The 19,033-nt window shown below is 33.9% G+C and overlaps 1 protein-coding gene across 2 annotated transcripts in view; it reads right to left on the bottom strand.

Moving 5' to 3' along the window:
* The window catches only part of LOC144973645 (voltage-dependent T-type calcium channel subunit alpha-1G-like), a 388,470-nt gene that overhangs the window by 40,340 nt on the left and 329,097 nt on the right, over positions 1–19,033 (bottom strand). For both annotated transcript variants that reach the window (XM_078916353.1, XM_078916355.1), the window contains exons 14-19: positions 16,141–16,294; positions 10,609–10,764; positions 9,793–9,973; positions 7,223–7,467; positions 4,631–4,896; positions 2,777–2,800 (exon numbers count right to left, since the gene is read on the bottom strand). In XM_078916353.1, the coding sequence (XP_078772479.1) occupies positions 2,777–2,800; positions 4,631–4,896; positions 7,223–7,467; positions 9,793–9,973; positions 10,609–10,764; positions 16,141–16,294 (1,026 nt within the window). The remainder of the gene's footprint in view (positions 1–2,776; positions 2,801–4,630; positions 4,897–7,222; positions 7,468–9,792; positions 9,974–10,608; positions 10,765–16,140; positions 16,295–19,033) is intronic.

The raw sequence follows: 19,033 nt of genomic DNA, 5'->3' as shown, positions 1-19,033 counted from the left end.
ACCTTAATAAACTTCAAATGTGATATTGCTTCTTGATACGTGTAAATAGAAAGTGGTCTCTTTAGTTATAATCAAAATGAGGAAATAGGGAACAAGAACTGGTGTAGGATAGTGATCTGAAGAAGTATGTAAGAAACAAGGCCAGACAAAGCTAGAAAGAAAAATACAAGAAAAAATAATACGATTCCAAACAATCAGCCTTACAAGAAAAGAAAAACCCCAACCCATTCAGACTGATTTTGTGGGAGGTTTTTTTGCTCTCGTGCGGCTATGTGGTCTAGTGGTATGACACTGGCTTTCGGATCGGAAGGTCCTGATTTCGAGCCTCGCTCGGCGCATAGTTGAGTCCTTGGAAAAGGCTCTTTACTCGCATTCTCTCACCGTACTCAGGTGTAAAATGAGTACCTGGCCGTTAACAGCGTTGTCTTTGTCGGAATTCTTTTTGTAATATCGCCTAACAGGCGTCATTTTTCGTTTTACCTGTTATATGTTGCTGTTGGTCAGGGACCCCTTGTAAAGCGCTTTGAGCATATTAAGTGGATATCGCGCTGTATAAAAGGTAAATTTTTTTTCTTGCATTTTCTTTCTTGCTCTGTCTGACATGGTTTTATACACACTTGTTCAGATCTTTGGCAATTTTAGTTCAAAACTTAAATAGTCTTGAGATGTTGATATACAATCTTAGAATAAAATGTCTTTCATAAATAGACTAGCATTAAACAATATTCGAAAATCATAAAAATATATTTGACTCCTTTAACATTTAAACGTTGATTCTAAAAATAATCACAATAAATCTACAGAGCAACATTTTTGGAAACAAGCGGCATTATATATCCAAAAAGAAAAATGTTTTAATTTGATTTAATTCGTAGTTTTAATTCAACTTAGCACAGCAATTAATTTAGAAACAAAATTATAGTCAAAAGGAATTTTTAAAAAAGCAATCCATATTCAATTGTCTTGTTCACTCAAACAACTAAATTAAAGTTTATTTAGATTAGGTGTAAAAGTGTTACAACATCGCTATTTAGGATTATGTATAATTATGTCATAGAGTTTACGACAATAGAGTGGTTTAACTGATCGTATGTAAAACTCATCACGCATAACGTATAACGTATCAATCACATGATAATTCTCATTACGCGTAAAAATAGTGCCACTGCACGATATTTCATCGAATGTCACAAAGTACACATTTCCGTGACTCATATAAAAATCGTATGATTTTTATTGGATGTGTGTCAGAAAGTATACATTTCTAAGACTCATATAAAAATCACATAGCGGCACTACTTTTAGCATAATGAGAATGATCATGTGATTTTTACGTTATACGTGGTGCGTGATACGTTTGGTCTTCTAAACCTCTCTAATAACTTGGATCACAGCTTATTTAAGTATGTTTTCAAATATTAAATATGTTATGTTTAAAACAACAACACAACACATTTCTATCACATGAATTATTATAACTAACTAAAAACAAAACCCGTAGGAATCGAAAAATGAAAAAAAGGACCAACACATCTCTAGACCTCATAAAAAACACAATTCAAAATTATCAAATTAAGAAAAAATGGATTACATCATGCAAGTAGTTCCTTCTGTCTTAGTCTTATAGAGCCATTAAGCCTATAGAACTGGAGTATATCCCGGTCTTCATATTGTGAAACGGAAAATGGCAATTATTTGCCACCCTTTGGATAGGACGCGAGTCTACCTCAAAGTACTTTACGCAAGATCCAACAGCTCCAGCTATCCAACCACTGCTGGCAAGACAGGGGGTCGGAAAAATATTTACAATCGGACAATTGTCAAATATACATTTTCTTATCAAGATTGACAGCGACTTTAATTGTCCTTTTAAAATTTCAAAAGATTGATATGGATAAATTATTACCAAATACAATTATGGTAAAAACGAAAAATTTAAGTCTGAGAACTTTTCCAGATTTCTATCTACTATAACCATTTTTGTCGTTATATTTTGATGTTTTATTTTTTTGTCCCCCCTCCCTCCACTCACTAAAAAAGGATGACATATATTAAATTTTCAGTAGTTACATTTTTCTGACTTCATAGATATGAAGAAAATCGTCACCAATTGCATGATATAATCCAACAAAACAATACTTTACAACAACGAATAGACAGATTTACCTACAATGACAAAACACTTTATACATTTTGATCAGAAAAATGAATTAATATGACTTCCCCGACGCGTCCAAGATTCTTAAACTGGACACTTTATTGTAATCTCCCTTGATGTGGAATTTGAAAAGCATTAAACAAAAAAAGTATTTAACAACAGGACCAAAGACATCCTTTCTGAATAAAAATCTTGGAATGGATATTTCTCTGCATTAGATCTGTTGTTTGTTTTAGTAATGTATTTATATTTTCATTGTATTTTATTGTTGGCTGAAGAAGGGTTTCGAGCGCGAAACGTTATGTAATTGGTATTTTGTTCTTTTTGTTGAAGCTGTCATATTCATTTTTGTTTATTACTTGTTACAGCCCACAGCTTGTAGCAGTTTAGTATCACTTTGAACTGGAGAATTTGCAGACTTTTCTGAGGTCTTTGGTGGAATATTTTTTTTGGACAAGTTTGGATAATTTCGATGGGTCCTTATTATGTATGAAATTTCATTCTTTCTGATTAAAATGTGAAATTCAGTTATGTCAGTGTATGGTTGGATATAGGGATGTGACACACATGTACACACAATAAACTTCTAAAACATCATTACTATATAGAGATGTGTACCTGAACACATATGTTACAGAATGGCTGTGATGGAAATCAAAGATAATATTCAATTATTTTAAAACTACAAAAGACATGGCTGTAGTATACAAAAATGTTTATCATAAAAATTTGAAATGAAGAAAAAGATAAATTGCAATAATTTCCTTTTCCGAACACAGTAAACCTTATTGCATATATTAACTCTGTTCAGACTGTTCTCGACTTTATTATAACTTGACATCGTACCTGACAGTTTTCAGCAGTACATTAATTAAAGCGATGCGACTTGAGCTCATCCAAGACGAAGTCACATCGCTCTTTTAATGAAAACAGTTATGGCTGCAGTTATAATGGATACATAGTATAAGATATCATGGTTTAGAAGTAGCAATCTTTAGCAATTTGGATCAACGTGCCTTTAAAATGATAATTTATCATGGAGTCAATTAATCGATTCATGCAGCATGTCACAGTACTACTGGTCTATAATAAATAATGTTGCTATGGCCGTTAAGCCAACATTAGGGTAATCTCCCTTGATCATGTATAAAACAATAGCTTAGATTAGGAGTTATCTTTGGAGGTTTTAACCACACAACTGTGTATCCCTGATTACCTGGCAAAACTGTGTGCCCAAAACTTAAACCCTTGCTGTTGACATGCACTTAATTGCAGGTCTGATAACCCAATTCCTTATGGGCTCATTGTTGTAATGAAAATGTAAAAAAGAAAAGATGCAAAATATTGTCCATGACCACAATGTTAAACTAGGCCCATAAGTGGATTCGGATGTCAGACCTGCATATATGTACACGTCGCTTGGTGTTGATTCATTCTTTACTATGCCAGATTCATATGATTACCCAGTTAACTATTGTACTCTGGAAAGACACGTATTAAAAATTTGACCAGAAAACTCGTCCGTCAAATATCGATCAATTTAAATGACTTTCATCTGGCAAAAACTACAAAACCTGGAACAGCAGGAGATACCAGGTTTGCTGTTTTTTGTCAAAACGAGGGTGATTTAGATCGATTGATATTTGAAGAATGAGTTTTTCTGGTTATATTTTCTAAATTCTCTTTCCAGAGTACAGCAGTTAACTGGTAATATGCAAATGCCAAACACGTTTGGCCACCCTATAGCTTTCTATCTTTTACAAAACTGTCATGAAGTTTTTTGCGTTTCTCTCAACTATTAGGTAGTATTTCTATTTGTTTAAAGACCAAAACGGCGAAAGACACTCGTCTTGTGTCAGATGGTAAACGAACTGCTCGATTATCCCGTCCGCCGCGAATAAACGGAAGGTGACGGCATTAAGCAATGTTCTGTTTGGAACCCCCCCCCCCCCCCCCCAAAAAAAAAAAAAAAAAAAAAAAAAACAAAACCAAAAAAAAAACAAAAAACAAAAAAAAAACATAAACAAAAACAACAAACAAACAAAAAACAACAAACAAACAACAACCCCCCTCCCACAACAAAACAAAACAACAACAACAACAAAAACAAACCAACAAAACAATAACACAAACAAACAAAAAAACAGCATCTCGTTTGACACATAAATTGTAGCCGGTTCAGATCAAGATTGCCCGATGGCCACGTGACATCATCACTAACGTCTTAAAGTCAATGAGTGTTGCGAATACTTAAAAAAAAACTCCATCACCTTAATCGAATCATTTTTCGCTCGAACTCAGTGTACAAACGCTGGCGTGTGGTATCGGACAATTTGATTTGGTATCGTCTGAAATTATTCTAAAGACTTATTTTACTGCTGATGTCTGCTTGATATCGTCCGAATAATGATTCGTAGCTTTCTGCTCGAGCTGCGATCGAACAAACACTCAACACTAAAAGGCACTACTTACCCATGTGTGTTGACACTTGGAGCTCGTGGTGTCCCAGCAGAATAGGTTGGAGACTGAGAATGTGTCGAAGAAAAGACTTCATCATCCCCATCTTCCGCACTGTCCGACATACTGTCAACCACCAGGCTCGTCTTGTCACCGCCTTGTCCCCGTCTGTTTCGCAGACGCCAGCTGGCTGTCCTTTGGTGATGGTAACTGCCTCTTCCATTGGGTCGATGTGTGCAAGGTGAAGGTCGCGGAGACCCGGCTCTGATATTGACCCCGATCTGCAAATGAAAGTGGAAAAAGGTTGCCCCGATGTAAATAGTTGCACGTATCTCTCAACAGTAAGAAAATTGCACTGATTTGTAAAAGGCAAGTGGAATATTATATATTATAAGTTAAACTGTGACCAGGAAGGTCCTCGGTTCGAGACCCTCTTAAGGCACTTTCGTTTTTTTCCTGGACAAAACTATCAACCCCCAATTTGCTCACTTTGGACAACACGTTTGATTGATGGATTATCTATATTCCTTCATTGAATGCCTAGGCAATGGGCATCTCACTGTGACAACATGGGTGATTCCTGTTGATATCAGACATCCTGTTTGATGGATTATCTATATTCATTCATGGAATGCCCAGGCGATGGGCATCTCACTGTGACAACATGGGTGATTCCTGTTGACATCAGACGTTTGATTGATGGATTATCTATATTCCTTCATGGAATGTCTAGGCAATGGGCATCTCACTGTGACAACATGGGTGATTCCTGTTGATATCAGACATCCTGTTTGATGGATTATCTATATTCATTCATGGAATGCCCAGGCGATGGGCATCTCACTGTGACAACATGGGTGAGTCCTGTTGACATCAGACGTTTGATAGATGGATTATCTATATTCATTCATGGAATGCCCAGGCGATGGGCATCTCACTGTGTCAACATGGGTGATTCCTGTTGACATCAGACGTTTGATTGATGGATTATCTATATTCCTTCATGGAATGTCTAGGCAATGGGCATCTCACTGTGACAACATGGGTGATTCCTGTTGATATCAGACATCCTGTTTGATGGATTATCTATATTCATTCATGGAATGCCCAGGCGATGGGCATCTCACTGTGACAACATGGGTGAGTCCTGTTGACATCAGACGTTTGATAGATGGATTATCTATATTCCTTCATGGAATGTCTAGGCAATGGGCATCTCACTGTGACAACATGGGTGATTCCTGTTGACATCAGACGTTTGATTGATGGATTATCTATATTCTTTCATGGAATGCCTAGACGACGGAATCTCACGATGCTGCGCCGAAGGGCGCAATTTTTAATGCGGAATTTTAATACACGTTTATTACTGACTATCAAAGACAGAAATAAGAAGTAGCTGTCTGAAGCTCAAACGACACAAGAATTAGCTAAAGAACTGTGATTCAGAGGTATGTTTTATCCCTGGATCTTGACAATAATTATCAAAGCCATTATCTTATGCTTTTGTTGTCGAGATCAAAGAACGAAAATTTTGAATTGCTGTGTGTCTATTCTTGTGAGAACATCAACCTTGAAAGTTGATATGTATTCAAGAACTCTCTCTTTACCAATTACAGGAGACTAGATTGTCACATTTATTAAGATACAATAAACATTTTTCTTATTCAGATCTGTTTCATACATCACAAAATTTGGAGAAAAATCTTTGTTCAATTTATAAGAATTTAAAATGTTGTTTTGTAGAGCATATGTGACCCTTCGCCTCAAAGCGGTATTAAGTCAGGTTGGTTAAGATGTTGAAAATTGAATTTATAGCCAGAAATATCAGACTTGTGTTGAGTTTGCATGTTTTATTGAGGAGAATGGATACCATATTTTAGGGTGCTAATGCATACAATTTATATTTTGGACCAGTTTGGCATTTAATTCGGCTTTTAAGCATCTGGTTCGTTCCGACATAATACCGTTTTGAGACGATGGGTCACATATAGATAGTTCGAAGATGACGTCACTCAGGTCTTTGTTATTGTTTTTTGCCATCCGCGTTTATGAGTAATGCTCACTGAACTGTATTAACCTGACTATAAACGTTTAAGGTTACACACAGTTTTGTGTGTTGGTTCGATATACTTCCGGATGGCAATGTTATGAGCTTCTTAGCCAAGCGCATACTATCTATATTGCAAACAAAATTATGTTTAGCATGCCTTTAGATTTGATTTTAAAAATCAATATTTGTAGGATGACGTTTCGGGAAAAATACTAAAAAATGGTCGGTGAGGAAAGTGTTAATCGTGTTGAGCTTACAGTTGAATTGTGCGGCTATGTGGTCTTGTGGTATGACACTCGCTTTCGGATTGAAAGATCCTGGGCTTGAGCCTCGCTTGGCTCATAGTTGAATCCTCGAAAAAGGAGCTATACCCACATTCTTTCACCGTAAACTCAGGTGTAAAATGAGTACCTGGTCGTTAACAGCATTGTTTCTTTTGGGAAAAAAATTGTAATATCGCCTAACAGGCGTCATGTCTCGTCAAACATGTTAAGTGTTCCTGTTGACCAGGGTCCCCTTTAGTGGATGTTGTTCTATATTAAAGCTCAACTTACAGATTTTTCTGAGTCAACAGACAGGGTTGACTTAAGAGCACTTTTCTTCATAGTAACCGAGAGCTTGTGGTTGGTGTCCTTGATGGCGTTTTCATTCGGTGACCCCTGTGGCGTTGCCATGGGCGTGGCTGCTGTATGCGTGATGATTGGCGGGTTCAGAGGTCCATCAGTGGGGGGCGGAGCTTGAGGAGGACTTTCGTATTTGGTGTTTACAGTCACAGGTGGAAGTGCTAACATCTTTTTCTCTGTAATGAAAAAAACCCCAAACGTCGCGGTATGTAGGGGATGGAGTCAGTTGATATATAATTCATAGTGCGGCTTAGTGGTCTAGTGGTATGACGCTCGCTTTCGGATCAGAAGGTCCTGGGTTCGAGCCTCGCTCGGAGCATAGTTGAGTCCTTTTCAAAAGCTCTTTACTCAATTTATCTCATCGTATCCAGGTGTAAAATAAGTACCCGGCCGTTGATAGCGTTGTCTCTGTCGGAAAAAATCTAATATCGCCTAACAGCGTCATGTCTCGTTCTATATGTTACATATTGCTGTTGGTCAGGGACCCTTTGTAAAGCGCTCTGAACACGTTTAGTGGATATCGCACTATATAAAAGCTCAATTTATGTTTTTTTAAGAAGCGAAAGTCATTGAGAAAATGCATAAGTCTGTTTTTCATTATTTGGAGTTACAAAACGATTGAGTGATTCCAGCATTACAGTATAGAAAAACTCCAACAATTCAAATGTTTTGGATATCTGACCTGAATGTATTCAAATACCTTGCCCTAAAAATCTACAACATGAGATTCCATGAAAAGGGGGCAAGACCACGGAATTGATTGCATGATAACATGAAGGACCTTTTGGGACATTTTATAGCAATGACTACCCCGCACAAATCTTTGGGCCTCTTTTTCGCTCACGAAGTGCCCGAATTCGCGTCAAAATATGGGACGAAGCCGTTTCGTATATGCTATTTTAAAAAATTAATTACGACGCTGTTTATCGATGAATTTGACTGAAAGTTGGCACACAGTTAGAAAAAATGTCATTTTAGATTATGCCAAGCGACAAAACTCGTACGATTACCAGAAGACCGTTAAAAATAGATTTTTACTCTTTGGAGTAAAATATTTCTAAAACTACCGGGCGTGGAGGTTTTGTCGCTGACAAGGTATACATGAACATTTCTTCTTTTTGGTTGTAAAATTTCATATGAATATGACGAGTACTTTTCCCGTATTTTACAAAACACCATCCTAATTTGCTCTTCAAGTTTCAATCTTTCAATCCACTTATTACGTAAGAAACAACCAAAGATCGAAAAAAAAAATGCCGAAAAAGCGTCCCATATTTTCGCGTTTTTTCCCTCTTTGCGGGTCATCCAAATAAATGACACCTTTGAAACTGCATAACTTGTTTATTTATGAATGGATTTTCAAAATTCAAAAACATTTTTACTCAGTGGAGATAGGGCTTTGATTTTAGACAAATTTTTTCCTCAAAAAGAGAAAAACATTTTTCATAGTCATTGCTACATTTTATATAATATTATGGCCATACAATCTGCACCAGCAACATGCTACACAAAGAGGATTACGTAGGAAAGAAGTAAGTAAGTAAGTAAGTAAAGTAAGTTAGACAGTTAATAAGTAAGAAACTAAGTAAGTTAGAAAGTAAGTACGCAGGAAAGAAATTAAGTAAGATTGTAAAAATTGATGGCATGACAACATGAAGGACATTTTGGGACATTATAATATCATGACCATACAATCTGCACCAGCAACATGCTACACAAAGAGGATGAAGTAGGAAAGAAGTAAGTAAGTAAGTGAGTAATAACGTAAGTAAGTTAGACAGTTAATAAGTAAGAAACTAAGTAAGTTAGAAAGTAAGTACGCAAGAAAGAAATTAAGTAAGATTTTAAGTAAGTAAGTAAATAAGTACGTAAATAAGTAAGAAAGTAAGTAAATAAATAAGTACGTAAGTAGGATAGTAAGTAATTAAATAAATAAGTACGTACGTAAGTAAGGTAGTAAGTACGTACACAAGTAAGTATGTACGTAAGTAAGATAGTAATTAAGTAAATATATAAGTACGTACGTAAGTAAGATAACAAGTAAGTAAATAAATAAGTACGTACGTAAGATAATAAGTAAGGAAATACATAAGTACGTAAGTAACTAAGTTAGTAAGCAAGTAAGTAGACAAGAACGTAAGTCAGTGAGAAAGTAAGTAAGTAAATAAGTATGTAACAAATAAGTAAGTAAGAAAATAAGTAAGTAAATAAGTGAGTAAGTAATAAGTAAGTAAGAAAGTGAAAATAAGAAAGAAATCAAGTACCAAATCAAGAAAGTAAGTAAGTAAATAAGTGAGGAAGTAATAAGTAAGTAAGAAAGTGAAAGTAAGAAAGAAAGCAAGTACCAAATCAAGAAAGTAAGTAAGTAAATAAGTGAGTAAGTAATAAGTAAGTAAGAAAGTGAAAGTAAGAAAGAAAGCAAGTACCAAATCAAGAAAGTAAGTAAATGATTAAGCGAGTCGCTTCCCAAACCACTGGATACAGAGATTTGAAATGTTCACCTTTTTCTTTGTTATTCTTGACATCCAGATCTAAAGAGTTCAGACGACTTTTGGTACTCTGGATATCATCAATATTGTTATTCTCAGCAATCCGTTGCTTCTCTTTTTCCTCGTCCTCGTCATCATCGTCCTTGCTAAATTCATTTAATTCCTTCATCTTTTCTTTCTTTTTCTCCTCATCCTGTAGAAATATGGAAGGGAATATGGACAATATTAATATCTATTGTATTTTGACATATTTCGGTTACAACATGCCTGTCGTGAAAGAAAGCTGAGTAAAAGATCATTATTTTGTATGTGAAAGAAATAAAAACATTTTCTGTACGTTAATTTTAAAATAGATACAATCTAAATATCTACTACCTGCCCCCCCCCCCCCATCCCCCCCCCAAAAAAAACAACAAAGAAAACAAAAATAAAACCCCAGAAAAAAAACAAACTAACAAAACAAAACAAATACCCCACAAAACAAAACAAAACAAAACAACCATTCGCCCACCAAAATTAAAAAAAAAGAAAAAAAGAACAACAAAACAAGCAGAACATTCAACCTTATTCATGATCCAAAGATGTGGATTTGGAAATCTGAGCATTTTTACATCAAGCAAGAGGATAAATTCATAATAAAAATGATACGAAATACGAACATTGAGTTATCTCAACGTAAGAAAATTACATTCATTCACTATTGTTATAACGAGTTGAAATTCACCCAAATTTTCCTATTTCGGCTATATTGTCAATTACTAGCACCCGCTTCATCTCGGCATAATACGATTAGTGACATATAAAATTTAAATGATTTCAGATACGTACCTCCGTGGAGAAGCCCTCGACTAAAATGGCGACGAGCAGATTGAATAGAACATAATTGCCAAAAGTCATGAGGGCAATGAAATATAGGGAGGCCCAGTTGGATGTACGAGACATCCCATTGTAGAGTACTGTGTTCCAATCTTCTTGGGTGAGTACCTGTCATGAGGTCAAAATCAACGATATTAATAATAGTATTCATCTTTATAACAATAAAAATGATCTTATAATGTGATAAATATTGTTCTTTTAAGGGAATTTATACCAATTTCCTATTGTAAGTAATGGCTTACATATAATGAAATGCACAGATATTTGCAGGTCTGATCTCTGAACACAATAATAGGATTCAATAGTTTGATGTCACGTCCGCCCAGCAACGAGCAGCTTGGTTCTAAACAAAGAAAAACGGTACTTTTTATTCTTCGTGCTGACTAAAACTTTCTCACATGTCGTGTGATCAGACTGTATAAAAAGTCAAACCATGATCAGATTTATAATGTTTTTCTCCTCTGGATACACTTTTATGCTCGTCTGAGAAGTATTTCATAAGGGCGTCCGCCATTGTTCCGAAAGTTTAGAATCAGTTACTAAGTTACTATGCGTCATTACGAGGGAAGTGACGTACGACTGTTGAAGCCTATCATGGGTTTGATTTAACAATGTTGTTATGACAATATAATATTTTGCGTTGGTTTGATAGTATTTCAACAATGAACCCAACATGACCATTTGGGTTATCAGACCTGCAAATAAGTACACTTTGGCTAATACAATTCTATGTTCAGAAAATCTACTTTTTGTTATAAGCGATATAATAAAATATATGTCTTTAAACCTGGTGTCTAAGAAAGAAATACAAAAGAAATGCTATCTAGATGAATAATACAGAATTTTAAAAGAAATACTTATATAATTAATGGAATACAGTGATAGATTAACACATTAATGAATGTACCTATATTTAAGCTAAAAATAACCTTAACACATTATGAGATACATTATGAGGGTAATATCAATGTTTTACCCAAGACTATCATGTCTTAAGGTTATCAGCTGAAAAATCAATTAAAATATCTTAGAATTGAAAGCTAGTCGTAATTAATTGAAGAATTTAACATCGATTTGTCTATAACATGCAAATAAAAAAAAATAGAGAAAAAGTGTTAGTTTTGTAGAAGCATCTATTAGTGCGAAAGGGAAAATTTAAGTAGAATTCATATGAATATAATATAGACTATTTAAAATCATTAATGGTTACTTTAGTAACAATACATAAATAAGCAAGATTTATTGATTAGATTTTAGTTTGTCGTAGAAAATGTTGAGATCTTTTTCAAATGATGTGATGTCAATTTATTCTTGTAACTAGATATAGATAAATATTTTTATCAGCTGAATTCTGCTATGGTGATAAGAAAATAAAAAAATTGAACATAATATAACATGGGATTTTTTCTTCTTCTAATTATAAAATAATTCTATTTAAACTGATAATACTGCCTTTTTTGTTCCAGCATATACAAGATGTCCCAAAAAATCTATACATACTCAAAATGATTGTAAGCGAGGATTTAATAAAAAGCAATTATTATTCAACATGTAATTAAACTACATAGAAAACCCCCCAATAAAATTATACTTATACATATTTTTACAGTTATGAAATAATTAAATTCTATTAAATGCCACGCTTACAATTATTCTTTAGTTGCATACATTTTTGGGACACCCTGTTTTTTTTCTACGTTTAAGATTTATAAATTATAATACTACCTGTGTGCAAGAAAATATTATAAAATATTATAACTTTGTAATAAAACTTGTTGTAAATATTTTTTATATTTCAAATAATTTTTTCCTCTTGGTCTTTATAAACGATTTCAAAATAAATGATATTTCTATCGATAGATACATTGTGTTATTGTCTATCTGACTAAAATCGTATAAATACAAGCCAATGACACAAAGCTCATGCAGGAATCAAACTAACATAGCCATCAGTACATTGCAAAAACAGTTCTAAAACACATCGACGGTCGATGGCTCAAACCTCTGAAGTCTCGATTTTCACGATCGACGGAACAAATCCCTGAAATCAACATACGAGCTTTGCGTACCAAGTCTTTATATATTTTATTTTGGGCAGATCACACCTCTGATGTCATCCGGTAAAAATCAAATAAAACATGGTGCACAAATCTCGTATGTAGACTTCAGAGTTTTGATCCGCCGATCGTGAAAATCGGTACTTCAGAGGTTTGTCCCGCCGCCCATCAATATAATATATTACATATTTTAAAAATCAAATCAATATTATCGTATCAGTAATAGGGCTTTAAAATGGACCAGATTCATTAAAAACCTTTTAAAAATAGGTAACAAATAAGTAATTAGTTCCATTAAAAAAAGCTATTTATCGTTTGTTGAAAATTTATCATAATTCGTTTACATATCTTTTAAAAATATCACAGAGAAAGTTAAACCTATTGAATAATATTAAAATATGTTCATGAATTTTTGAATAAAATTTCGTATGAAGGAGATAAATGAAAAAACCTTATTTCCCCAATTCATTTTGACAAAAAGAGCACAATTGTCATTTTCTAATAAGAGCAATTTATTTTCATCCAACAGTAGAAACTCTGGATTAAGAAGTTATCAAAATGACAAAAAATTATAAAAAGGGAAAAAAGTAATTGTATGATCATGTTACAACATAGACATTAATTTAATCATTTTATTCCGTGTTTCTTTTTTGTTTCAGAATTTTAATAAAACAAGATTTTTAAGAAGAGTGAAAAAATGAAAACTTATTTTCAAGTGAGATAAGAAAATGTTAGTATTGATATTATTTCAATAAATACTGTTTAAAAAATTCAAAGATAGATGTACAGAAATTCAATGCATAATGTAGAATTATAGTAGGATGTGTTGCATAGTTTGTAACCCCCCCCCCCCCCATTTAAAAAAAACAAAAACAAAATGAATACAGAAAAAAATAAAATAAAACAAAAACAAACAAAAATCTTGTTGTTGATTTATCTCTAATTTATTACTTAAATTAAAGTATGTAACTTTTTGGAGTAAATGCAAACGTTGCTGTATTAAGCTCGAAGAAATAAATAACAACAGTCAAATTGGATGGACACTTCAATCTTATTCACGAAGAAGACGATGTGGACGTTTTTGGTTTACCCTTTGTCAACAAAACGCGATGAATGAGACGATAAAGATGGTGAAAGATGGAAGGATGGCGTCACTAAAGCGAAAAATCATTCAAGTATCAAAATTATCGTGACTCAACTCTTTGTTATTGGGTTTAGCTAGCCATTGTTTTGAGTAGTTCTCACTAAGTTGTATTAATCAGACTATAAACATTCCATGCTAAACGCAGTTTTCTGTGTCGGTACATTATAGATAGAACAAAGTTGACGTCACTCCGGTATTTATTATTGTTTTTTTGCCATCCACATTTAGTTCTCACTTAACTGTATTATCCAGACTATAAAAGTTCATGGTTACACAGAGTTTTGTGTGTTGGTCCGTTATACTTCCGGATGGCAATGTTGTGAGCTTCTTAGTCAAGCGCATCCTATCTATAAACGTTCCATGCTAAACGTAGTTTTGTGTCTCGGTACGTTATAGAGTATCTGAACTAAATGCATTGGATCAATATATTCTTCTCCCTGGCATGGGTCGTAGAGCCTCAACTGCAGGCGTACGGGCTGTCCTTGAGCAAGGCAGTTCAAACCCTAATTCAACGAATTTACTGTAAATTTACTGTTTACAAAATCACACCTGTTTTGGTAAAGGTAGAAAATTCCAAATGTGCGTTTAAAAATCAACCTTCTTTTTTTCATTGCTTTTCTTTTTCACCTCATCAAACAAGCCAATGATTGTGTTAAAAAAAAGTAATTTTTAAAATAAGTATTATATTAACTAGATGGTATTCCAGTTCTAAGAACGGAGACGGAGAAGGCTAAGCTAATTGAATTCAATAGTCTGATGTCACGTCGCCCAGCAACGGCGGCCATTGTGGTTATAAACAAAGAAAATCGGTACTTTTTATTCTTCATGTTGGCTAGAACTTTTCATATGTCTTGTGATCAGAATGTGTAAAAGTCAAAACATGATCGATTTATAGTGTTTTTTTTCCCCTCTGGATCCGCTTTTATGCTCGTCGGAGAAATATTTCATATGGGCGTCCTCCAATTTTCCGATAGTTTAGAGCCAGTTACTAAGTTACCATGCTTCAATAGGAGGGAAGTGACGTTACGACTGTTGAAGCGTATTGATTTGCGACACACATAAACACACAACCAGGCATGTGACAACGTACAACGCCCAGCACTCCTCTCACTCGCCTATGCTGATCGTCAGTGTTGCCAGGTGCCTTTTGCAAAAATTCCGCCAAGGTTATGCCAGAAATCCGCCAAAATCCGCCAGTTTTATCCTTCACCTACGACATTTGCTCAAAATCCGCCAAAAGTCATTAAAATCGATTGATATAATTTGAAGGAGGAGTTTTCTGGCCAAATTTCTAAATATGGGCTTTTCCAGAGTAAGGAAGAAATATTAGTACAGAAAAATTGTTGGTGTAGAAAAGCTCGAGTGGTTTAATAATAATTGAATAACATGTAAGGGGCGATCATTTTATATACACCAGAGACAGACAGAGAGAAAGGGATAGATAGATAGATAGATAGGCAGACAGACAGACACAAATAGATAGATAGATATATAGATACATATAGATACATACATATATATATATATATATATATATATATATATATATATATATATATATATATATATAGAGAGAGAGAGAGAGAGAGAGAGAGAGAAGAGACATCAAAGGGACAGAGAAAGCATGAAATAGAGAGAAAGATAAAGAAAGAGTAGGGATAGGAGAGATATAGAAAACGAGAGAGAGAGAGAGAGAGAGAGAGAGAGAGAGAGAGAGAGAGAGAGAGAGAGAGAGAGAGAGAAAAATCATGCAATGCATTCTAAGTGTTATAACATGCTTCACCAAAAATACAAAACTAGAGTACTTTTATAATCAAACAATATGTGAGCTTAATAGCATGCTTTTGCATTGCACAAGAGACAGTTTGCAGAGAAATTGTTCATGCAGCGTTAGCTTTTTCTTGTCACTATATTTACGAGAGACCTTAACAAACCTTTTAACACAGCATGCAATATTGCTAAAAGTTAGAAAGTGTCGTCATTATAAAATTGGAAAGTGTAAAATGTGCAGAGAGGATAAAGTTATAACAGATATATACTTCGTCTGCGTTGTCTTAAAGAAACCAAACATACTTGTACACAATTGTGATGTTTGCAGGATATTAATGGAAATACAAAAAGTGGAATTTTGTTTAAAATTAAAGTGGTAGGAAAAAAAACTAAAGGAACGGGTAAGAAAACCAAAACACAAACCGGGTATTATTCGGTGCAAAAAAGATTAAAAGCCGTGTCAACATTTGTGTGTGTATTTTTTTTACCAAGTTGAATGTTCTCATAATATACCTGGAACACGGTGACAAATGACCATACCAAACTGTCAAAATTAGCTCTGTCACATATGCAGACGATAGAGCCGTTTCGTCTGTCTTTACACGTGCACGGGCTGCCGTCTTCCTTTTCACAGAATGCCCCACCGAATAGGTTCATGCCTAGGATACTGCATGCATAGAGTAGTAGTAGATCATAGTTTGGCTTTTTTTTTACTCCAGATTTGTTTTGTTTTACCATAATAAACGAATATTTGTCACAGACACGGTAACACACAGGAGGAGAGACTACATAGGTTGAAGGGTATGAAAAGGTTTTGGAATGAAATTAGGTCAGATGTGTAGTGTGTAGTTGAGTGATGGGTTTTATATATATATTTTTTGGAATTATATCACATGTAGCCAGGAAGAGGAGAACGCTGCTTAAAACGGACCATTGAGAGGGAGGTGAGGGCAGTGGGAGAGTGATTGCGTGTGACATTGGTAAATAATAATAATAATAATGATAATGATAATAATATGTCATTTTTGACGAATCCCGACGGATCCTCGTCGTGTAAGCTTCAAAGCATAGTGATTGAAAACTGACAAATGAACGAAAGCCAAAATCTTGGAGGGATGAAAATAAAGGAGGATGACTCGTCAGTCAACATTTGGGTATACTACAAAGCAATAAAAGATAGCCAATGTAAACAAACAAATACACCACTTTATACCGAGGGAGTTTAAGAAAAGGGGATGTGAAAGTAAAATCATTAGCTAATCGATTTAAGACCATCATGTTATGTATTCAAGAGAATACCGCTGTGATATTGGTACCTATTTAAAAATGGAAATGTTTCAGGATTGCAGAAAATTATTAAAATGAAAATATCAGATATTTATTTCTATTGACAAAAATGCCCAAAACTATTCCATCTAACAGATATGCAAGCGATGCAATGAAATCTCCATGACGTTTACAAGAGAGATCTCTTACCATGCATCTACATAGTTGAATCGAACGGTACGATGTTATAACAACCAACCGATCATCCAAAGTAAATACATTCGACAAAGATGCTGATAACATGCTTTATTTATTCTCTTTAACAATATTCTATATTTCCCTTTTTATTATACTTGATAAATACAGTTGATTCCATCAAAAGAAAAAATAATATTTTAGAAATTAATAGTTAAAACTTTTTGTCAAAATCTTAGTATAAAATTTAGATACCGACAATGTAGAAAACACTCAAAATGTACTAGGATTTGAGTTATGGCATTTTAAGTTTGTATGGGTGTCATATATCCACTGCGATGTTAACTTTAAAAAAATAAATTGGCACTTTGTTTTAGCCTCTTTATTCAATAGAAATGTTTAACAGTTTTGAAAAGCTATATAATATTTTCACTTATATCTGATTAATTTTGGGCAATTAACAGCCCTCTGATAACTACATAATATATAAATCAACACGCTGTCAAAACACCTGAAACATTGTCAGGAAACACTTTTACAAGTAACTCGTTTAGAGTAGAAAATAAAAATGTAAATAACAATTTTAATTTTCTGAAACAAGAAAGGGTGTTTTAAAGACAATTGCAATGTGGATAGTGTATTATATTTGATTTTGATTTTTGCAGTATAAGATATAGGCTATTAATGAATCAGAGGGTTGGTCCCCAAAGAATAAATCTTAACAATATTGTCATAGTGTGGCTCTGTCATATCATATCAATAATATTTGTCATCTATTTTTTTCTTACTGACTTCATATCTAAGCTTACGATTGACGAGTATATTACTGAATAAAATGGAAATAATTTATGAGATACAAACACCCCATAAGCTTCGAGCATTGACGTTATGCCATTTTTGTCTACTTTGTCCACTTTTGTAGACTAATAATCAACAGAGAGAAGTTTATCTACTAGGGTCAAGTCAAATTTCAATTACGCTTTATAATTAGCTTTTGATCGATTGGTATATAAAAAGCGTCACATTCTCAGATATTTAAAAAAAGAAGTGAGTTAAGAAAATGTATTGTATACACACACACACACACACACACACACACACACATATATATATATATATATATATATATATATATATATATATATATATATATATATATATATATATATACATATCCTGATGGGAGCGAATGCTCGAAACAATTTTGTAGAAGTTGATCATAATTATACTTGATATACTTTATAAATAGCACCTTTTACCAAATAGTTGAGCACCAATATTTCGTGGTTTTGTATTTATAATATATATATATATATATATTTTATATATATATATATATATATATATATATATATATATAAACACTAGCTTATGTTTTAATTTCTTTATCAAAGATTTCAACAAATTACAAAACATTTAGATATTATGCTAAAAAAAAAGAAGATAAATGCAGCTCATAACCCAACTAAAACAAAGTGCCAAAGACGAAATAATATTTAAAACCTGTTTTATTTATTTCAGTATGATATATTCGTGAAGAAAGATCTATAATGCTAGAAACTTCAGTTTAAATGATATTATTTTCATTATATGCTACGCATTTCACTAGGAATGGTTCATTGTAAGCAATGAGAGAATGTTTACTACGGGAGCAAAAAGCCTCGACTACATCAGGAAATGAAGGACGAGCATTACACAGGAGGTAATGCAGACGACAATAAATATGGGTGAAGCGTTGGCTTCGACATGATGACACTGGTAAACAAGCCATGAGAAAGTAGGTCACCAAAGGATCAAAGAAACAATTGCAACTAAAATCTACAGGCATTGCCGCTGATGGTACCTGAAAGACAGTGATAATGGCCCACAAAAGTGAGTCAAAGTTCTTGCGATCGCATACACGCTTGCCTTGCTCAGTCTTCTTGCAAAACTTACAGCCAAACAA

The sequence above is a fragment of the Berghia stephanieae genome, chromosome 5, assembly GCF_034508935.2.
Source record: "Berghia stephanieae isolate SIO BIC M18660-M18661 chromosome 5, UCSD_Bste_1.3, whole genome shotgun sequence".
Lineage (NCBI taxonomy): Eukaryota > Metazoa > Mollusca > Gastropoda > Nudibranchia > Aeolidiidae > Berghia > Berghia stephanieae.
Note: the sequence above shows the minus strand (reverse complement) of the source record. Positions and strands in the feature narration are given on the sequence as shown.